The sequence below is a fragment of the Cyanistes caeruleus genome, chromosome 7, assembly GCF_971803275.1.
Source record: "Cyanistes caeruleus chromosome 7, bCyaCae1.hap1.1, whole genome shotgun sequence".
Classification (NCBI taxonomy): domain Eukaryota; kingdom Metazoa; phylum Chordata; class Aves; order Passeriformes; family Paridae; genus Cyanistes; species Cyanistes caeruleus.
This window is the reverse complement of record NC_141707.1, coordinates 22,512,857-22,535,491: the sequence shown is the minus strand read 5'-3', so window position 1 is coordinate 22,535,491 and position 22,635 is coordinate 22,512,857. Positions and strand designations below refer to the sequence as shown.

Below are 22,635 nucleotides of genomic sequence, written 5' to 3'. Positions count from 1 at the left end.
CCTGGAATAATCTGTATTTAGTGAGCATAAAGTAGATGAGCTGGGAAAATTTGCTCTGCATCACTCTTTCAAAAAAGGAGCCAGATTCCTCAAAACAGATTTGTGTACATCTTTAGCACAGAGAGGAATTTTTGTCTGGTTTAACTGCCTTCCCCGATATCTGTAAGTATACTGATAGGAAATCATGAGATTTTAAGGACATATTTGATTGGCAAGGAATAGTTTTTTTGGGGGTTTTTTGGAGCTCACAGCTGGCTGGTGTTAGCAACATGTGCAGCCTTTTATGTAAGCACCGCTTGAACTATGCCAGTGTCTGAGAGTTTTTACCTGTCTCACATATACTGTATGTATGTAATCAGAGCTGACCGCTTAACTAGAGTTTGTTATTGCAGTGTGGTTGCGATGGGAAGGGACCTCTGGAGATCCTCTAGTTATTCTTGGGATGACTCAGATGTGCTGCACACCTTAACATTCACCACAGTTTTTTTCTAATTACTCTACATAGATGCATCCTCAGCACAGGACAAGGAGACTCAACTCTTATTGTGCATTGATAGGTAATTAACTCAAATGTTTTTGTGGACATGAAAGGCTAAAAACCCCTGCATATTCTTAGGGTAAATGGGGACTTCATAGCCAAGGTCCTGCCTGTTTGGTTCATGATATTTTTTATCTGTTAGTAGAGGTCATGTAGGAGCAGTCTCCAGAGTGATTTTGTGCAGATCCTTTGTGCCATGCTGAGTTATCTTCTCAGAAAATGGATTGTTAGGGGATGGATGGTATGTAATAACAGGCCATTAGTTGTGTCTGTTGGTCCATAATGTGACCTACTTTTGATAAAAAGGAATGACAAAAGGGACTGTGTTTTAATTTATTTAATAATTTTAATAATTCCACAACAATTATATATTAATATATAATATATGATGTATAATAATAAATATTAATGAATAATGTAATAATATTTAATAAATTATTTAAACTGTGACTAGCCAAGATTTTTTAGGAAAGTGTGAAATAAGCACTGGCATAGCTTTTCTAACTTGCACTAATGAAAATTTCTGAGTCGTCTTCTGTATTGAAATTGGCCACAAAGTAAAGCTGCTTAAGTCAGGGAAAAAACGTTCTGTGCTTAAAATACTGCAAGGCAAAAAAAAAAAAAGGTTTACTAATTTGCGGGTTGAAATGTGCCTAAATAAAAAATATTAAAAACAAACAAAAAACACATTAAAAAAAAAACAAACCAAAAAAACACACCCCTAAACTTACTTTGTCAGTTATTGCTGGATTTGGACCCTGGTAAGACGTTTGCAGATCCTTCCCTCTGATGCTGGCTTTATTTTAGATATGCCAGTTTCAAGTGCAGAAGTGTAAAACACCCTTTTTTCTCTATCAGCCACCCTTGTTTTGATTTTGGTTCTGTTGAATGGGTAATCTTATCCTTTTGCAAAAATAATTGGTCAATGTGTATCACTTCCATGGTCAATTATTTTACCACGAGTATTTCTTAAATTGATGGTTTAGAAGAAGCCATTATTTTCTTTCCCTACATTAAAAGGAGTGTGAGTTATAAGAATCTACTGTTCATTAGTGCTGTTAGCTTAATTTTTGTTTGGATGATTGGCTTTTCTGTGGTTTTTGGCCCCCTTTGGAAAGCCTTGCTAATTCTTGCAGACCTTTAAGGCTCTTTAAAAATTCCCAAACCTGTAATCCCTGTTTACCTGCTGTGGGCTCTGTGGTGGTTTAAATATCTTCAGAGCTGCTGAGAAACTCAGACATGAATTTGCTAAAGGGCTGCTACTCTGGTCGGCACGGAAATGGCAGGTGACCTGCTGGTGTGAAAACACTGCATTCACATCCTATCAGAGGGCCCTACAAGCACATTCCCAGTGCCCCAGATGAGTAAAGATTTATGTATCTGTGTCTGGCCAGATTCAGGGCAAAGATTACATGTTACAAGTAGGGCTGTTTAATTTATAGTAAGAAAAATTAAAAAAATAAGTTTTACTTTTCTTCCTATCCTTCATGTGATACTTAAAAAATCTAATTTATTTAACACAGACTTTGCAATTGCAAATGCACATCGTCCTCCCAGAATTGTGAGGGGTAACATTTCAAATTAATTCTTGCAGGTTTGAAGTTTTGTTTTCCGCAGCATTGGTGGTCAGGTGGGATGGTTGCTCCCTCATGAAGTAATTGCGCCTGCTTGAGGAAACCCAAAACAGTACTTGATTAAATTGACACACTTGTGGTGGGACTGCCGTTTCTCTTTATTCCCTGGGATCATTGGGTTTTCAACCCCTTTCTAGAGAAAAGCTGATCTCTTAAGTTTGGGCGAATGAACAAATGAGTGAGTGGAGAAGGACAGGCTGGAAATGGCCGGGCAGCGCCTGCCCGGGGCCGCTGGGGCTGCTCAGGGCCCTGCGGAGGCCCAGCTCCTTCCGCGCCCGTGCTCTGCACTCACCCAGCTGCGGCTTCTGCCTTGGCTTGGGCTGCTTCTTACACGGCGCTTCCGACTGTGAATGAGGAACCTGCCTTTAAAAATGTTCTTGAATTCTGATTTTCATTCCCTTGTTTATGTTAGACTTTCCTTTCTAGATCCAGAATACGTGCAATAGAATTGCTATATTCAGGAAAACGTGTTTGTCCTTTAATTTCTGCGTAATTCAGCTTTCAATTCCTCTGTACTGAAATCCATTAAAAAAGAGACATCAGTGTGGTGTTTGTTCATATTTCCATGTTTCAAAGAGAAAAGCTGGCAATATACTCAATTCCATTCTCCTTGCTCTTTCACAATAGTAACTCACTCTTAATTGCAATACCTTATGCAATAGATAGTCCCATGGGTTTCACTAAGACTGTTTAGGGAATTGAATACCACAGTGTTAGCAGAAATGGAAAAAATGAACAGTGCTTTTAAGAAGTGCAGCATTTGGCAAAACACTCATAGTTTGTACATGTATCAAACATTATTTTTTTTTTTTTACTTACAAATCAAATTATTACAGAAGAGTAAAATATTAATGGTGCTTTTTATGACACCTGTGAAGTTTGGGACCCTAATAAATGAACTCTAAACTACTTTGAACTCTATGATTGTAATCTTGAAAAACAACTTTTATAGTCTAAAGTATAGCTTGATTTGGTTAAGTTTTTGTATGAAAAAAAAAAATCACATTTTACAAGTTCCACCAAAAATAATCACATGGACAAAGCTTTGCTTATGCATACTTGAATTAGTGGTCAAATCTGTTCAGTATTGCAGGTGTATAAAATGTTTCAGTTAAAACTGTTTTCTCTTGAGTGTCCTAGCAGGACTTTCATGAGTTTTTTGTAGCTTTCCCTGTCCCTTCATCACTGACGTAGCTGATAAAGATAATCCTGTGTTTTCCAGCTGTGTACTGTGGACAGGCTCTGCTTTAAGTCATGTGCCCATTCCTCCCATGCATGTGAAAAACATAAGCAACAAAGGCAGAAAAGCTCATGTTTGTGTTCAGAAAATGTGTTTTGTTTTAGGTAATGGGTATAACACGTATATTATGATTTTAAGGTTAAAAAAAAGCCCACTGGGTCTGTGATTTGTCCTGGATTTACCTAGACTATTCATTAATATGACATGTAATTTCAAGAATGTCATTTAAGCAAACCCAGCTGGTTTGTTTAGATTTAAATGAAGATCAGCTCATCATGAAACTTGTTGGAATTACTTCTTGTTGAATTTTTTTCTAACTGGGACTTTTTATCTGCTTTTTTCTTTTTAAATTATCATATTTAGGGAACTGCCTTTCTACTGGAGTTATATCATGGCTCTCACATTCCTTCGCTCAAGAGAAGGAGAAAAGCAAGGCAGAAGTTGAAAGATGTATTTTATTAAAAGAACAGCAAACAAAACATCAAAAACACAAAGCAATCAAAACCCCCCGCCCAACCAAACAAAAACACCCCATACCCTCCAAATAAGCAAAAAACTCCCAAATCCTGTCTTATTTCAGAGAAGACTGACTTAACAAGTGCACAGAAAATCTGTCTGAAACAATTTTTATTTTTTTGGTTTTTTTAATGACTTTCTTATCTTGCTGTTAATGGTGGAGGCTGAGCTTGGATTCCTCCATGAATGCATAAAGCTGCTGCAGTTGTCTTTTATTTATTTTATTTGTTTTTACTCTCAAGGCATCATGCCTACAACATTCCCCTGCCCCTCTACTTTTAAATGTTTCCTTTTATGGCTCTGTAAAATTAGCTTTAACACTGATTGACATCGCCTTTATTGTTTTTTTAAGGATTGACATGTCTGGCTCTATGGCTTACTCTTCAGGAAATTGTTTTTATTGTCTTTAATAATGAAGACTTGAATTTCTGTCTGTTTTTCAGCTTTCTGATACAAAACATAGATGCTAAATTCTGAGCCCTGTTGTTACATGATGATGAAGTGTTTTAGATTTAAGAACAGAGAATAGAATAGAATTTAGAAATAAATTAGGCTTCTGAAATCAAATTCCATTGGCTTCTTCAGCTATCTTTCTGGTTATCAGCTAGCAGAAATGGCCAGAACTGATTTGGTTATTGTCTGTATTCAACTTTAGAATACATTTCTCATTTCTTCTATCAGCTTTAACTAACATACAAGTTTCCAATGTGTCTTGATTAAACTGTGTTTACATCTAACATGTGCAGAGCTTACATGCTTCTCTTTCATGAACAGAAGGCTGGATTGCCTTCTTGATCTTAGTAGTAAAACTGGATTCATCAAAGCTCTTAACTCTAAAGCAGGAAATTTACATCTGATGCAATGTCTTTAATTCGGTCGATGATGTAGAGCTAGTATGATGGTTGTAATCTGAAATCAATTTAGATTTGAAAAGTTTTACATAGTATAACTGTTTTTTGCTTCTGTAACACACTAGGAAGAAATAGTAAGACCACTAATGTATTGTGTGTGCTTTTGAATATTTGTCTTCCCACTCTCAGTCACCAACTTTATTTCAGGCTATATAATTGCCTTTCATATGGAAATAGTGTCAATATATCAAGAGTTTTCCTCTAGGAAAACAGGGTGATCTGGCCATCCCATCTTTCTTTACCAAATGCTATTGCTGTAACCACTGTAATATTGCCTAGGAATTAATTCCCTTTAATCAGCTGTGCTGTCTTAAACGTGGCAGAAACAGCAGTTGTAGCTCATAACAGTGCTTAAAATGGGGCTTGTGCATGGGTAAGAATTCCTGGACTTTTTATAGCTTGTGGTCATTCAGCTGGATGAATCTGAAACTACTTAAGTACCAAGTGTTGTTTTGGTCCGTGTTGGTAAATGAAGTTTTGGGAAACAGAAGCCTTTTAAGTGAAATCATGTGTTATATTGTTCAAATGTGGCAGAAGTTCATAGTGTTCAGATATGAATGTGATTACTATACAGAGTTTTTAGCTTGGAATGGGAATTCCAGATTTAGACTCAGAGTTACAAATAATTTAATTTTTTGCGAGTAGAGTGGTGGTCTTTGAGTATATGTAATATCAACTATGCAATTCAACTCTAAGATGTCTCAGAGAACTTAGGGATTGGTGTTACGATTTTGGACAGCCTCATACTTTAGCAGAAGAGTATTGCTTGTGTCTCTGTACCATGTAAATTTTATGCTTTTAGAAAATAGTATTGACTGGGCAGCTTAAGTGCTTGCTGCCTTTCATGATTCTGAAATTCCATTGTGCTAAAGGAGTCCTGAGGCAGTAGCTGCTTTGGAAACTGATTTTTAAAAAGGCTGTGTTTGGAGGATAATATTATATGCTCCCCATCTCTACAAGCTGCCCTGCTCTTTTCATGAGTTGGTGCTTCTCTAGGAGGCATTCCTCTCATGCTTTTGTTCCAATCTCTTTCTTCACAACATGAAAGAAAATCCTCTGTTTTATGTGTTCCACAGAGTTCCTTTCATCCTTCAAAGTGCCGTTCCTTACTTTGCGATGTAATTGCCTATATGAGCTTGCTTTTGAGCTGTAAAACTGAGTACTGTTTCTGCTGGCAGGGTTATAATGCTTGCCCATTTACCACATGCCATTGATTGATGACAGTAATGAAGTAAATAACTGAAGGATTTCACCTGTTTTCTTCTCTCATTTTTCTGTTTCTCACAGGTTCATTGCTAAACCATGTGCCTTAGGCCTCAAAGTCCAAGCCAATGGACCACAGAAAGCTCAACCTAATGCCATCCTGGAAAAGGTTTTCACAGCTATTACAAAGGTAGGGTGCCTAACTAAAATATTTACCTTATGAAGTGGGATGTGGCACTGTAAACTATGTCTGAACAAAGCAAAGCTAACAGATAAATGCAGTGCTGCATTTTTACACCTGAAATCAGAAATCAAATATTGGGGATATCATTAATATGCCAGCTCGAGTGGTTGTGTATCCTTTTGTGATGCTTCCTTTAAGCTTTCAATCAAAAAAAATTGTCACAGAAACACTTTGTAGATGCCATATGGCCACCTACTTTTTTTTTGCTAACTGTTTTTGCTTCTTATCTATTTTGTATCAATTTGTGCAAAATAGTTGGGGTTTTGAGAAAAAAAAAAAAAAAAAAAAAAAGGCTCATTGCAAGGCAGTAATATTGATACTGAATTTTCCATGAAACTTCAAAACTACTCCTTCTAAGGGAAGACCTATCTTGCTGGTGTCCCAGCTACAGGAGAAAAACATAGAAAAGCAGGAGAAACTGACTAAATAATGTTTTGTTTACAGTTTGCATATCTTTTTTGTACAAGATTTTCCCCTACAACTTACATATCTGTCTCTACATCTCTCACCATATGACATCTTGACTTAACCTGTTTGTTGTTCTACCCATACTTTTCAAGCATCCCAAATTCTTCTGCAGGAGCTTTCCAATCCCACTTTGGCTCCAGGCTGTAGCTGGGCACCACTGTAAACTTCAGAGAGTATTGAAGTCTAAAAGGGCAAAATTGGGTTCAGTGTCACAGGCAGTGAATTATGGTGTGTATCTGTCTTGCTTGTGTGTCCTACACTATCCAGAGATCACCGTGGCACTTGCTATGACTTTTGTTCTGTTTTCAGGGAGGGAATTGCGTGTGCCTTGTTTCTGAAAGCTGCAGGATATACTCTCACACAGACTCAGCTAAAGGAAGAATGGTTAGGTTTTGTTTGTTGTGGGGTTGTTTGTTTGTTCTTAATATTTCCTTGTAGAATCTGGTAGTCTGTGAGTGTGAAGAGCTCCAAACGAAAGTATCTGCTTTCATGCAAGAATCTGGTTACTGCTCTCAGAGAAACTGTCTCAGTTTAGCTACCTGCCTTTTTTGAATCTTGTACAGAAGTTCACTCTAGTCAAACTCCAAAGAGCTGCATCAAACATTTCATTTCTCCAAGGTTACAGAAATTAATCTTAATCTTCAATTGAAAAACTAGTAGATGCCTTGGTTGACTTGAGATGAATGGCAAATACTTCAACCATCTCTTGTCTCATCCTTTCATTTCCCTCTCCTTCCTGTGTTTTCTTGGAGGCTGATGGACACAACTTCAGCCCAAAAGTAGTTCTGCTGGTTTATGTCTTGCAACAATTAAAAATTTTAAGCTCTTTGTTGTAAGAGCTCTTCTACTTCATTCAATATATATATCTGGCTTGCAGAAATAAAGCTAAAGCTCCAGAAAACAGATTGTCCATTTTTCTGTTTATTTAAAAAACTGTGTGATCAGGAGAAATATGTAAGTAGTACATATGCTTTACTGAACATGTAGAATTGCTGTATGACTGGAGAATTGTCCTGTACTGCACTTCAAATTAAGGGCAGACTCATTTTCTTTTGCCTTACCTCTGCACAGGTTTGCAGCCACGGTAATGGTATGAGACTTCTACATTTCCTGCTTTGGAGAATATTTGTGTGTATTTAGTTTTATAGAAAATGATTCTCCCTGTTGTCAAGGTGATTTTCCTTTTGAAGTTGTCACTTCGTTTAACAACCTCATTTTTAACATTATCATGCACAAATATGGGATTTATCCTCTTAATTGTGTAAGTCAGACCATCTTTCCTAGTGCAACAGTTGGTAGGATAAAGATCCTGATGTAGTACAGTGGAACAGGTATTAGTGTGTGGCAGGCAGTGGGGTGCTTTTAAGAGCCACTGCTCCAGAAATGCAAGGCATTTTATGGCTGCTGAACTTCACTTCCAAGTTTTCAAGCAAGCTTAAATACCATTGTCCCTTTGAAGTTTTTTATTAGTAATGGACCTGCATGTCATATTACAGTGTCTGTCCTTCTAGATTAATAATTGTCATTGTAAATATATTCTGGCAGGAATCTGTCAGTAGAGATTTCTGTGAACATTTTTCCATGTGTCCATGTGTCAGCCTTGGTAAGAAGACAAGAGTAAACTACAGCAGCTCTGAATTTAAAGTGTTAATGCAGTTGAGCAAGAAAATCATATTTGTACTTCTCTGTTTTGTAGCATCCAGATGAGAAAAGGCTGGAAGGCCTCTCCAAGCAGCTGGACTGGGATGTACGCAGCATTCAACGTTGGTTTCGACAAAGACGCAACCAGGAAAAACCCAGCACCCTTAGGAAGTTCTGTGAGAGCATGTAAGGATGCATGTTCTCTTCTTGAGGCTTGTTGAGCCTATGTTCTAAAAATTTTCCCCTTTGTTTTTCACAAGTATTTTGTAGAGAATTAGAAAATTATACAAATGGGTAGTATATAATTAATGATAAAAGTAATCTTCATTCTCTTGAAGGAGTCAGATTGTACTTTTCAGGTATTTTGTGGTCAAAAGCTTTCAGAAATAATGTCATTGTGATTCTATACTATTGGCCCACCACCCTGATCCTTTAAGGCAAGTCACCTGGTGTTAGTGTGCTGACCTTACAGCACTACATTTAGCCATACAATCTGATGGCGATCTGAGATGAAGGAGTAAAGATGAAAGGCAGTTGGGTTGTTAAATAAAAAGAAGACAAAAGATAAATTGTCTAAAAATGATTGGCCCTTTACTAAATAGAAGAATTTAAGTGTCAGAATACTTAAGTATTTTCTTTGGTATTTACAGCTAAAATCCTTGTTCCTTAATGTTAAATAAATCAAGGCATGATGAGATTATGGATAGATCTAGTCATTTTGTTGCCAGCAGCTGCTGGCCTTAAAGTTATTAATTTTTGAGATCAGTGAAGAACAACCTTTTTTTCTGCAAGGGTTGTAGTTATTAACTTGTCAGCTGTGGCGTCTTGGAAAAAATTATTGCTGTATTAGCCTTAGAGCTGGCATATTTGGGTGGTATATTTTGCTTCCTCTGTAACTCAGCTGAAAGATCTTGCTCTCCTGCACTGGTGCCAGCGCATTTGGGTGAACTTAATAGGTAGAAAAATAGAAGCATGCCATGAAATACTGGCATAGATAGGATAATAATGGGTGCTGAATTGCTCCTTTGTGGCATAAATTATCAAAATAGGATGCAAATGACAGCTATGAATACAGACTGGAAAGTAAGGTTAAGCTGTAGTGAAGTGCTAACAGAATATAGTGCCAGCTTTGTTTAGAGAGAGCCATTGGCATTTCTGCAATATGTGTACTTAACAGTAATGATAAAACTTACCCAGAAAGAAGCAAGATGGCATATATAATAGGTGGATACTTAAGGTTCTATCTGTTCATGGTTTGAAAGAAGTGCATTGGGAGCTGCCTCTCCATTTCTACATGTGTGTAGTGCTGTGGGAATGAGGTGTTGCTTTGCCCTGGGAGCGTTTCCAGTGATGGACTGTGTACCACCAGCTTGACACATCTTGGACATAGTTGTTGGCATGTAGTCAGACTACCACTGGGAACACAGGGTTACCCTTTTATCCTTTCAGTATGGGTGTTAAAGTTTGTTTAGTTAAATGTGTTCATCAGAACACTAACTTCAGAAACTTTTGACCAAAGAAATCCTTTGGTATGAGGTCTGTAGCCTTTTCATAGCTATTGAGCTAATGGGGTGGCTTTTCAGATTTAGTGACTGTGTGTGGCAAGTGCTTTGAAGCTCTGAGCTACTTAAAGTATGTGTTCCCACAACAGTCATGGGAAGGACTTGAGTCTTTAGTAATTCAGGTGCCAGTGGAGAGTTTAGACAGAACAAAATGTGCCCTTATGTAATAAGCAAGAACAGAGCAAGCAAAATGACAGTGATCTCTGCCTACACCTTCATACTGCTGAGCTGCTGTTGTGCCTCCAGAGAAGGCTTTAGTTTTGCTGGCAACAGCACTGATTGACTGTGGCTGGGGAAGAAAAGTTAAAGAACCCACAGCAAATATGGATCTATTTAAAAAAAAAACTCCAACTCTTTTTACATGGAGACGATTCAATTTACTGCTAGACAAAGTGTTCCTTGAGCCCAGAGTGGCTTTTCAATGATGAAAGGGAGAAGGAGCTGTGCCAGAAGGGCTCTAGGCCATTTTTGACTGCCTTATCTTTCTTGCAAATGAATAGTGTGGGCACTATCTAAGGTAGAGTAGCTTCAGTGTGACAAAAACTGAGAGTAAAATTTAATGATAAACACACTTGCCCAAGATGAATGGCGCCAAAGATCCAGCCCCAAACACACTCTGCCAGTAACTTCATTATAGGATTCTTATTGTCACAGATTTCTCACTTTCTCTAACCTTTCCCTTCTTTTCAAGCAATTACAATTATTTGTAATGCAATATTTTATCTTTTTTTTTAACTTTGTAATTTGTTGGTCATAAACAGAGTGCAGAGAAACTCCAAAACCTACACTCCTTCTTGAGGGGGGGTGTTTGGTTTTTGTTTTGGTTTTTTGTTTTGTGAGTTTTTTTGTTTGCTTGGGGGGTTTTTTGTTTTGTTGGTTTTTTTTCCAAATGGAATAACTCCTTTCCTGCCAGTCCTTGTAAAATATTCAGGCTATGGGCAGATGATGGTTATATGAAGAAAATGGTAGTAATAAAATCTCCTGCTTATAGATACTGTTTGTGTCACAGCATTATAGTGAAAATAAATTACTTTTTCAGGAACCTTAATCAGTATTCATGCCATAGAGTTCTGTCTGTCAATCTGAAAGAGGGTGTAATTTGATTATTAGAACCATAGGGACCCTAATGGTGAGACTTGAGTAGTATTATGTACCTGCTTAAGCTTTCAGATGTTATGGCGTAAGTATTCATATGAAATAGATAATGTCACTAGGTGGTGATTAATGTATGTAATCACCAGGTGGTGATTAATGATCCAGTCAGAAAGTAATAAATGCAGCACTGTGTATTATTTTATTAGCAAGTCAGTCCTTGTATCCCAAGGACTTGGTGATTCTGGCATGAAACCTGGAGTTAAAGTCACAGTTTGTAGTGGGTAGGAAAGGTATCCACCTAGTATAACCTCAGACTGCAAAGCTCAGGCCTTCAGCCTACTATATTAGCTGCTGGGGATAGTATGTCCGTAGCTTTTCTTTCTATTTTGTAAATTTGTGCTCCCTTCTTCAACTTGAAAGATCCAAGATGCATAATAAAGGAGGAAACAAAGTGGTCAACTGAGTGTGCAAAATGGACTTTTCTACTTCCATGTATTTCTGTTGGGTTTCTATTATTCTTCTCTCTTTGTCCCTATGGCACAGCCTGACACCAAGAATATTACATTGCTTACTGCCAGACAGAATACAGGATTCAAGAATGCCTTTTTCAATGTTTGATGCGTCAGAAAGCCTATGCAATGGCGATTCCCAAACCAATTCCAGTGTCTTCCCAGTTCCAGTGTGTCATTTCTGCTCATACTACCATTGTGTAGGTGTATCTGATTTTCTCAAAGACATAGTAGTATAGAAAGAGACAGCTTTCTGTCCTCTCCCCTTGTCCAAAGCAAAGGGGAAGAACCTGTGATGCCATAAGTTTTGGAATGTCATCAGGCCAACAACCTGTCTGTCCTACAGCTATGTATATTTAAGCAAGCTGTTTATTGGAGGCATTTATATGGTTTCTAAGGAGTGGCTGGAAGAAACATATGGCCAAGAGATGTTTTGAGTTTATGCAACATTCTGCATGTGAAAACATGAAAATGTGCAGACTGAAGAGCCAAAGATCTATTTTTTTCCCCCTCTTTATTCTCTAGAAGCTTGGATACTAAAGTGTCTGTAAGTAGTGTGTCTTTTAGTTTTGATGTCAAGGAGAGAAGAGCCTCTGTCTTGTATCCTAGCTAGACATTCTTTTTCCTAAGGAATTGAAATTTTGTTTATGCGTGTTGCTTTGGAGGAAGATTTTATCCATCTATGTATATATGTGTATACACATGTATGTGTATAGATATAGAGAAATACAGATTGGGGTTTTTTTCACTTATTGCACACATGTGAAAATTTTATGAGCTGTTTGCAACTTTTTGGGCATACTGCTTTTCTCAACTAGCAAATTTGTACTGGAAAAATAACTGTGCAAGGGAAAGAAATGAAGACAGCTGTTTGGTTGTTGAAATTCTGAACTGTCCTGATACAAATCTTAACAAAAAGAATTCATCAGTCTGGGCTTTGTTTTGAACAGTAAAGTGCTAGAAAATAGGCTTTTGGCTCTGAATTTTTAATAGCATTAGGCTCTCCTAAACCAGCTTCTAAGACACTTCTGCTCTGAGTGAAAATATAGTAGGTGGTACTTTGGGTCTATTTAATTCTGATTTGTCAGCTGCTCCAGTGGTACATGGAATGAGGGACTAACCAGTATTTCATGACCAGAGAAGAGAAGAGGGGATTAGTCTGTGAAGTCACACTACATGCTCTGCAGCAGGTGTGGTAGTTACTCTTCAGTGGCCACAGAATTTCACTGTCTCCCTTGTTTTCTGTTGCTGTTTTCTATGGAACAGGAATTGCTGTTACTTGGGCAATCAGATATTTGGTATTGTGTTGGTAAGTGGATTGTGACAAGTAGGGAGTAGGGGTGCAGGTGTTGGCAGAGTAAAATTTGTGGGGCAGCTTGTGTATGGACGACATAGGTGTTCAATGGAATACGAAGGGAGTTGGAGTCTGTGAAATTGTTCCAGAACAGGGAAGATGTGACTTTGCTGAGTGCAAGAGGTGTTTATTATAGCTTCAGGTGGTAGGGGAGTTGAGAAAGGAGACTATTAATTGCTGGCAAGTGGTAACTGAAGTGCAGAGCAACAAAGATGATCTGGTAGTTGTTATCTATAGTAAGCATGTAAAATACTGCAGTTTTACAATGGTACTGTAAGAGTTGCATTTAGACTCTGGAGATGACACATTCAAGGACTTTCTTAAGAGAATTGCATCTAATAACATCACTGAAGAGTGATGTGCTTTGTTGCAAGGCTTCTACAGAAGGTAAAAGTCAATGAGGTATTTCTACTGAGACTCATGTCAGGGAAACTAGAGCTGTGCAAAAGGGCCTGGAGTCATGTTTGACTATGTAAAAACCAAGACAGAAATCCTGATCTGTTTTACATCGGGGTGAAATATTACTCCGTAAGAGTAGCACTCCATAGTTCTGCATGTTACTGATTCCTTTGTCTACTACTCTCTAAGGCATATAGGAAGTCAGTGCAGAAAAGTATTGATGGAGCTTTTTATTTTGTGTAAATACATATTTTTGTATGATGGCATTCAGCAGTGGTTCACTGATGGCCTCCTGCTCCAAGGGAAAGAGGGTAAGACTGTACTGATTGCCTTGAGTTACATAATATGTAGTAATTTGGAGCTTGAGTCCCTGGACACACAAAAAAGTCATTGGCTGTCAAGTTGTCCTAATTTTAAAGTTGTGAGAACACAGTGCAGCCACTGACAGCAATTTTAATTATTTTAAATTTTAATTCTTCTCAAACAATGTTCTCTGATAAATCAATAGTAAACATCTTCCGTGTACCTCCTCTCCAGCACACTGTTTCCCCAGAACTCACGCTTCCAAAGGCAGACTCTGGGCAATCAAGCCCAGCTGCTATAGCCTGGTTTGCTGTGGGTTTATGCTTTCAGCTTTGCCTCTTGGAACATTTGTATTAGGCATACTTGCACAGGCTGGCTCAAGCTGCAGTTCAGCAGCACTGTCTACCACTGTAGGTCCAATAAGTAGTAAAGGTCACCTCCCTGAGCTCTGCATCCTTGCCCTCTGATTTGGCCTGCCAGACAGTTGGCTGTACAGCTGTTTTATAGGGTGAAACACCATACATTCTGGGGATAAATGTTGCCCTGCATGCACACATAGGTCGCTCATCACTCAGATTTCCCTGTTGTGGGTCATAAGCTCGCTGGAGTTCTGTTTCTTGTGGTTGGGGAGAGTGTGTATGCAGTCAAGTAACAGAAGGGAAACAAGGGAGGCATGGGCAGTTCTTGTATTCATGGTGAAAGCTCAGCTTTTGATGTGATGGAGGAGAGAAGCAGGGGAAGCAGCTTCAGCCACCTGGACCCTCCTGATGTGAGAGAGTGGGAAGACATAGTGTGGTGGAGCAGAGCATGTTGTGCCATGTGGTCCTCTGAGTGGATCTCTTCCTTCTGCCAGCTCTAATACAAGGGCTTAGGTTAACACAGGCTGAGTGAATGAATGTTTTTCTACTGAACAGATGCAGCTGTGGCTCTGTTTATACCCTTTATCTCATTATTCCTGTCATTTTAAAATTTGGAATAGTAAAATACTGGGTCTACTCTTGTTGCTCTCCTGTCCTGCAACATTAAAAAGCTGAATCATCTGGAGGAGAAGGTAGAAGCAGACTTCTCACAACTCCATAGTATGCTGCTCAAAAGGCTCCAGTTAGCTCAGGGCTCATCTGAAACAGACCCAGCATTGGGCAAGGTTGGCAGTTTCCCTCATGATTCCTCTCCTACTGTGTCTGCCATACCCACATATGAATCTGGTCTGTGATCACCATTCTGTCTTTTTAAGCTGGGCCTCAGGACTTCTCACTACCCAAACATGGTTATTAGGGGGAAACTACAATATTGGTTAAGTGTCAGGAGTTGTCTGCCCTCTTTCCCTGCTATTCTGCTGGAGCAGACAGGCAAATATGTCTGTGCCATGTCCTCATAATATGCTCACTGTATTTTTAGACTTTAGTGCTTTAAGCACGTATTATTTTGCATCTTATGAAATTCCCTCTTCCCTCAAATTGGATTACTTAAAACTCTGAATTCCCTGCCCTTACTGCCTTCTGTGACATGGTTTTTAACACAATTAATACATTTAAATTAACTCATGTGCTCATCCTGCTAAGACACCATCACTTAACATTATCATTCTTCATTAAGCAAGGTTATAATTAACTAGGTTTCCATTCTCTCGTGGGTTGTATGTGCTCACCATTATCTTACAGTATGGAAATTAAATAATTCTTCCCTAAGTTCTAGTTAATGTGAACACAAACCCAAAATTTCAATCACAGTATCACAAATTAAGATAACTAAAGGAAAACTGAAAAGACTTCAGGAGCTACTGCTTTCTTGTGTTCTATGCACCTTAAATTCTGTTGTTCTTCAGCCTCAGCTTTAAATGAAGTTGGCAAACACTGGAGACAAGTGGCTTGAGATACTGAAGAGTAAAGTGGAAGCAAGATGTTGTTTTATACACAGCAATGAATGAATTTTATTTTATACACTGAAAATCCTTACTCCTCTCTTCTCCCTTGTACTTACATTGGTACACAGTTTTGTCTCATATTTGATTGCCTTCCATTTTATAGATACATAGACTATGCCTCTTCACAGAGTTAGGAGAATTAGCTTCCACATTGTTTAGCATTTTTCACTTGCATATAACTAGGCATATAACTACACTGTTTCCTGTGTTAGTAAATTGTCTGCCAGTGCAAAGGGGCTTGCAGTGGCCTGTAGCTGAATATATGTAGTGGTAGTGATCTCTGTGAGAACATGTACATGATGCTGACGGAGATGAGAAACTTGCTAGTTCATGTAATGCTTCTTGGGGTGATGCTGTGGTAGGTAATGTAGGTACAGGCATATGATAACCCAGTGTTTGATACAGCTTCTGTCTTCTACTTTGGTGTCTCAGCATAGACCTGCTGTGACAGCTCACAGAGCCCAGGCTACAATGGGGACCTTTCTGGTAACTTCATCTCTATGCTTCTGTTTTGCATTTTATGTAAATCCACAAACTCATTACATTTTACTGCTGCTATCAGTGTGACAGGCTCTTCTGCTTGTATTGACTGCTGACCAGGATTTGGTGATACAGGCACGTTTATTTTTCACTTCCCTGAAGTTCAAGAAACTAGCGGTTTAAAAAAAAGGGTATGTTAGAGTTAAATTTTTCACTGATCTTTTCAGAGGATTCAAGTAATACATCAGCTCATGTAGTCCTGGTTACTGGCAGTTTAAATCTTCTAAGATCAGGCCCTGAAACAGCCTGAAATTGACTATCAGACAGGAAGTATTCTGCATAAGGTGATGTAGAAAGTGTGCTTTGAAATTCTTAATGCTATCCCTTATAGTTATTTAAATACTTTAAGACTAACAAATATAGTTTAAATGGTGCTACTTGTTAAATTTGGGTTTCTGTCTTCTTTAGTTTCATTGCTGCTGCTCTGATAAAAGCACTTTTGCAGGAAAAATAGTACAAAAATTTCCTGTCCCTGTTTCTTTGTACAGTGCTTGGAATATTGAGGGATAATAAATCTTTAAAAATGAAAAATGGACCCAAAAAAGCCTTCACTGTAATAAGCAACTTGTAGAGGTTTTTCTAAAGTTTTCAGCAATCCAACAAGCAATGAATGGGAGACACAGAAAGGGAAGGAACATAAATGACACAGTAAATACACTTCTTCTGCATGTAAAAGGGCAAACAAAATTGACAAGATGAGGTTTGAACACACTGTTAAAAACATTGCTTATCCTCATATCTTAGCTATGATAGCCCTGCAACCCCACTTAGAAGTTGGGGAAGTTTATCTACTGAAATGGAAGTGCAGAATGTGAAGAGGCAGCAGACCTTCCCCAGCAGACTGATCTCTACCCATGCAATCAGAGGGTGAGTGGTTGCCGTGCACAGATTTGGTATGTGCTGCATGGATGGAAGCACAGCTGGGTGGCTTCCTCAGGGAAATGGGGACACAGTACTGACACCTAGCCTACCTCCTCAAGGGTTCAGTATCTGCTTTAGCAAGCTAAAAACCACTCTGGGGTACACATAATGCTATAGGAAAGTAACACTCATCATGGGAACAAAAGAAAACAGGTGATGCAAGTTGGTCTAAAAAGGCAGTTACCTGTCACAAAGATGCCTTTTGCATACAAATATGTTGGCTGTCATGGCTAGGAAAACTTCACTAGGTGAGATTTAAATGCAGTCTGGAAGATTCAAGATTTCATTCCTCTAGAACTCTAGAAGAGTGGGACAATGATGGGCTGTTGTGTCTGAAAACAGGTGACTTGTGAGATAATTAGTGAGAACGGAGAGTAAAGTCCCTGTTATAAAGGCTTTTGAGTTGATTTCTCTCTCCAAGACACATCAACTGTTTGCATTAAACATCACTGATGAGAAAACAGGTCTGCTGATCAGACCACAAGGAACAGTACATGGCAGTGACATCTGTTTTTGATGTGTGTGCTTCCCATGAACTTTCCAGACAGTATCTCTTTGTATGGCAGGATTTGGCAATGATCATAGATCTCTGAGGTCTTATCACTCCTTTATTTTATGAAGCCCTCAAAGTACTCAGAAGAGAACAATTGCATAACCATTCAACAGCAACTATGTAACCTAGAATGAGTTACCAAAACACCTTTTGTATTATGCATATTTTCTGGCCTAATTATATAAACACACTTTATTATTTATAAAACTGCATCACTTCAAAATTTAGTACTGTGTTTCCTTTCCTCTTTTCTGCACTACTAAATTCTGCTCTCAGGACTTCCAGAGCTACATTTTGAGCATACAGATTTAGGACAGGATTGGTCTCAAATGGAACTGTAATACTAAATATTAAATAACTGATTCAAACTGCAACCAAGAGGAAAATCAGACAACAGTCAAATCTTAATCCAGAAGATTGAAGGGGAAAGCAATACAGTGTTCTCAATTTATCATACTTGCTATTTTGCACATCTTAGTGAGTTGTGCATAACTGCCTTCTTCCTTGTATAACATCTGCTTAATCACAGTGCAGGAACTATTTACCATTTGCATGGTCCAGACTGACTCAACGGCAATGCCATGCCAGAAGAGGCAAGAATGTTTTATTCATTCATTTTGTTTTCCTATGCATTATTTTTAATTAACATTTTTTACATCTGCTTGCACCTGCATTTGTGGAAATGCAGAAAATTATAATTACAGAAATCTGGGAGAAGGAAATTGGAACAGTGGAGCTACTTCCATCAACCATATAGTCATACTTGCAGCTTTGAATGAGACTAGGTACCAGGATTGAATATAAGTAAAGATTTAGTGGCGTGTACTGTTTGAGCTGCTATTTATTGGATGTATTCAGCATTATTTTTCAGTGCTCTGTCTTGTATTTTTACATGATTTATTACCTAAAAATAATATCTTTAGGGGAATCTTTTGTTGGTTTAGGGGAGAAGGCTTGCTGTTTTGGTTTTAACTTAAAGTATAATAGGTCCGTTGACAATGTCACAAATATTAAGAAGTTGATTCAGAAGTTTAGAGTCCATTGTTTTTTTAGGATCATCCTCTAAATTTAGAGGTAGTCATCTAGAAAGAATGTATACCTCTGGCTATGTCAGAAGCAGCATTAATTGGATTAAGTCCTCTTGAGTGAATCAGAAAATTGAAGGCTGTCATACTGTATTTGGGGGAGCAGAAAAACACAGTTTGAGGATAAAACATAGGCTGCTTTAAGTCACAGTGTGCATGTCTGGAACTTAATGATGCTTCCTATTTAAAAGAAATAAACCTTGAATACTGTTTAAACTCAGCCTCAGAAATGCTTCTTTGGACTTTCTCACAGTGCATATACTTTTCACAGCCAAAGGAAATCATTGCAGCAAAAAGTAGTTTTCAGTCCCAACTAATGATTCCATCTAAATGTTTGTGCAGTTCATTGAGACTGTGGGGATTAAAATGGGAGAGCAAGCTATGTAATGGTAGTTCAAGTCTTCTCATCTCCAGAACCAAGACCTGCAACTGTGGAGTTTGCACGAGGCTCAGTTTGACTTTCAGCCCAAAGCCTGAGCCCAGAGGTCTGTCAGCCACTGCCAGAAGTTGAGCAGTGAATGATGGAGAACAGCAAATCTGACACTTCACTGAAGTCTATTTTCATGGGAAAACTTTAGGCATCTGCAGTTTCTCTGGAAATAGTTTTCAGAGCCAGAGAGACAGTTTCTTCAGGCAATGTGGTGAGCCTATGACTAGTTGCTAGATATGATGAGTTTTTTTTAATGTTAACTGTTTTGAAGTGTGGCATTCTTACACTGCTGTTTGTGGCCCTGACTGTAGCAAACCAATAGCAAAGGCATCTCTGTAAATAACACTTAAAATTCTGGAAGCATAATGACTTTTATGTTTTTAACATTCTGCATTTACTGTGTTTGATGTTTTGTTGTCAGCAGTTGGGTAGCTTTGGATCCTTGCACACCATTGCTGAGCAGCAACACTGGTCTGGCATCAGAGCCATAAGTACTGTGCACTGTGAGGTGGGTGCTGCAAAGTTCTGCTGGAGTGCCAGTGTTCACAGCCTGGCCATTCAGTCTTCCCACAAAAGAAGTGGAAAAAAGGGAAAATTGCAGAAGCAGAGAGGCCTTGTGCCTCCTCACCCTTGTTGTAGGTAGAAGTGTCCATTTTTCCTAGGAGGGCATCTTCCTGACAGAGCATGAACCCCATGTGGTGAGTTTTGCAAAAAGTATGGAGTAGGGGGTGCTTTGCTTGAGCACTGCTTGATAAATTGTTTGGGGTTTTTTTTGTTAGCTGAAGTTTAATTTCACATTTCAGAGCAAAAATTCAGAGGGAGGAAAATTTGAAAGACAAAATTTCATTAGTGTGATGAAGGGAACCTGACAAGACACGAAATGCATGAAAAGCACTTGCTCAAGTGGGCACTTAAATAGTTTTTGCTGAATTGAGCATACTGTGGGGTTTATCAGGTTAGTTGGTGGAGGCTCTCCAACTTTTCCATCTTTTTAGATGATGTTCTGTGTCATGCTGAAGCATCTTTAAAATTTCATTAGCAACTCAAAGTTAAAAAGGGCTGAGAGGTTAAGAAACTGACTGTGCTCTGGATTGGGAATGCATTCAAATTCAGAACAAGAGCAGTCAGATCTGCTGCTGCACCTTTGAGGGACTCTACAGCATTCTTTTTAAGACTACATTAGAAAAAAAAATATTTTCCTGTTATGGAAGAGTCACTTTTTAGATTGACTTTTTTACTGCAGTGTGTCACATCAGCACTGGCCTGTTAAGCAACAGCACAACCTAAAGAATTTGCCAGAAGGTCCATATGTAAACCATTTGATCTCATTCAGAGTTTGAGCAGACCAGATGCAAGCCTGATTCAGTTTGGAAGTCTTTTAGTGGAGGACTAAAGTGAACCCCATAAACCTTATTGTGAGCAGACAGATCAGGTCATTCAAAGCACTTGTGCCTTGAGTGTTTTCATCCAGGTTTTCTGGATTTAAACTAACTTAAGTCTTTCAAGCAGCAAACTTTGTGCGTGTATGGGTAATCCAGATTTTTGTCTCTATGCAGCTGACCAAAGGAATGTTTGAAGTCTGAGGGACAGAGTAAATTCTTGAAAAACAGAGAAACTTCAGTTGTTTTCATCTTTCAGTTAAGCATGAATTGATGTGTCAGTTGCCCACGATGGATTGCCTCACCTTGAGGCCTTCTTTGAATGTCTTTAATAGGACAGAGAATATAGCTGGGGGAAAAGGGGAACAAGAGACATTCTAGTATATATGCATATATATATAGGTATAAGCATTTTCCTAGTCTCTTAGACTCTGCTACTGCTGCTTTAGAAGTTGCTTTACCTGTTGAAGACCAGCTGTGACCAAGCAACAGTACCCAGTGATATATGGACACTCAGTAGGAGCTGCTGATGCTTAAGGAGGACCTTAAGCAGCATATTAGAAAGGATTCTAGGACGTTTTATACCACTGGATAGGCATCTTCCCTTTCTTGGGGTCTGTTACTGTTGAGATTGTGCTTAGGCTAGGGGAGCATTAGATTTGGGACTCTTACCTAGGACAAATTCAGGACAGCGCTTCATCAACTCCTATTCACTTTGTGAATTCAGTTGGAATAAGACTCAATAACCTTACACTAAAGAAAGATGTCCTTCTGTTCTATGATGTCCTGTGCAGACAGAAGGAACGTTTTTCCCAAGTTCCCAAAGTACAGAGATGTTTTGGATGCTGGGCTATGCTGTGAATAGGTGTGATTACTGCCCATAACTTCTTCCCTTAATTTGTATTTCCTCATCAGTGGGCTTCAGTGAGACCCAAATAGAGGCATAAAGAAGTATGTACTGTAGATTGAAATCCATCATTCATATTAGAGTACTTGTTATAAGAGAACTGATTTGAGAATTCATCTTTGGAGGAATCTTGCTTGGACATATCTGCACTGTATGAAAGGTATTTCTCACATACATTCTCACATACATTCTGTCCTTATCTGTATGATTTTGAGTGAATAAAGCAGCTTTATAACTTTGTTCCTCTACCTTTTCTCCCTGGACTTAATCCCAAATTACTGAGTATGCATTCATCTATTTTACCTTGGCCTACGGATGTTTTACTGTTAAGTGCAGCAAGAAACCATCTACAAGTACTGATAAAAGAATCTGGGGAACTCCTTGGACTTTCTTGTATGAGATTGTGATTCCATTTTGGGTATTAAGATGGGAAAATTGCCCTTTAAAGTCTGAAGAAAAAGCAGCTAGCTGCCAGCTACAGAGCAATAAAAGTCCTTTGTTGGTTTGCTACCACCGGAGTTAGCTTGTTAATAATGATAAACATGTCAGGGGCCAATGGCAGCTTTGCTTACTTTGGAATTTTTATTTATTGGAGTTTGACCAAGCTAGAAGTTTGTAGAATAGCTTTCATGCTTGTTGTTCAGCAGGAATGAGCTTTTTTTTTTCTATCAATATTTTTTTTCTTTAGGAAGTTAGCACTTTGACCAGCTTGGTCTATCACTCACTTCTTAGCCTAGCTTCATCTTCTGGTGCTAAATCCAAGTCCAGTTGTTTAACAAATTAGGAAAGAGCATATCATATCCTTGTGTGCATCTATCACCTTTGTAGCAATTGAATGGTTGAAGCAAGTTGACTGTTTTCTGTAGGCCCAAATAATAATAATAAGAGCACCCAGTGGCTCTTGGCTCTGAAGGTTTTCTGAAGCTCTAGAAACTCTCCTCCAGGGCAATCCATGGCTTTAGTACAAATCTATAGTAGTGTCAGTGCTTTGGGAGATGGGTAGAGAGTTAGATGAGAATATTGGTGTTTCTTAATTTGCCTGTTTTGAGAAAGGGTCTTTTTATTTTTTGAGGTGTGGTAGCTGCAGGAAGTTCTGCATAGTTTTCCAAATGTCCATGCAGACTGAAAAATCCCTGATACCCACCAGCTAAAACTCAGCTATTAACATATTTCAAATACATCAGACTGCCTTTGAACTCCTCTGTGGAATATTGCATCTCCCAACAGCAAGCTAGAAAAGCCCTTAAGCATGTTATGAATTTTTCTTGGAGAAATGTGG

The 22,635-nt window shown here is 38.6% G+C and overlaps 1 protein-coding gene across 4 annotated transcripts in view; it reads left to right on the top strand.

The window, feature by feature from the left end:
* CERS6 (ceramide synthase 6) overlaps positions 1–22,635 on the top strand; it is a 97,510-nt gene that overhangs the window by 26,023 nt on the left and 48,852 nt on the right. For all 4 annotated transcript variants that reach the window (XM_086896784.1, XM_086896783.1, XM_086896786.1 and 1 more), the window contains exons 2-3: positions 6,127–6,232; positions 8,451–8,581. In XM_086896784.1, coding sequence (XP_086752910.1) covers positions 6,127–6,232; positions 8,451–8,581 — 237 coding nt within the window. The remainder of the gene's footprint in view (positions 1–6,126; positions 6,233–8,450; positions 8,582–22,635) is intronic.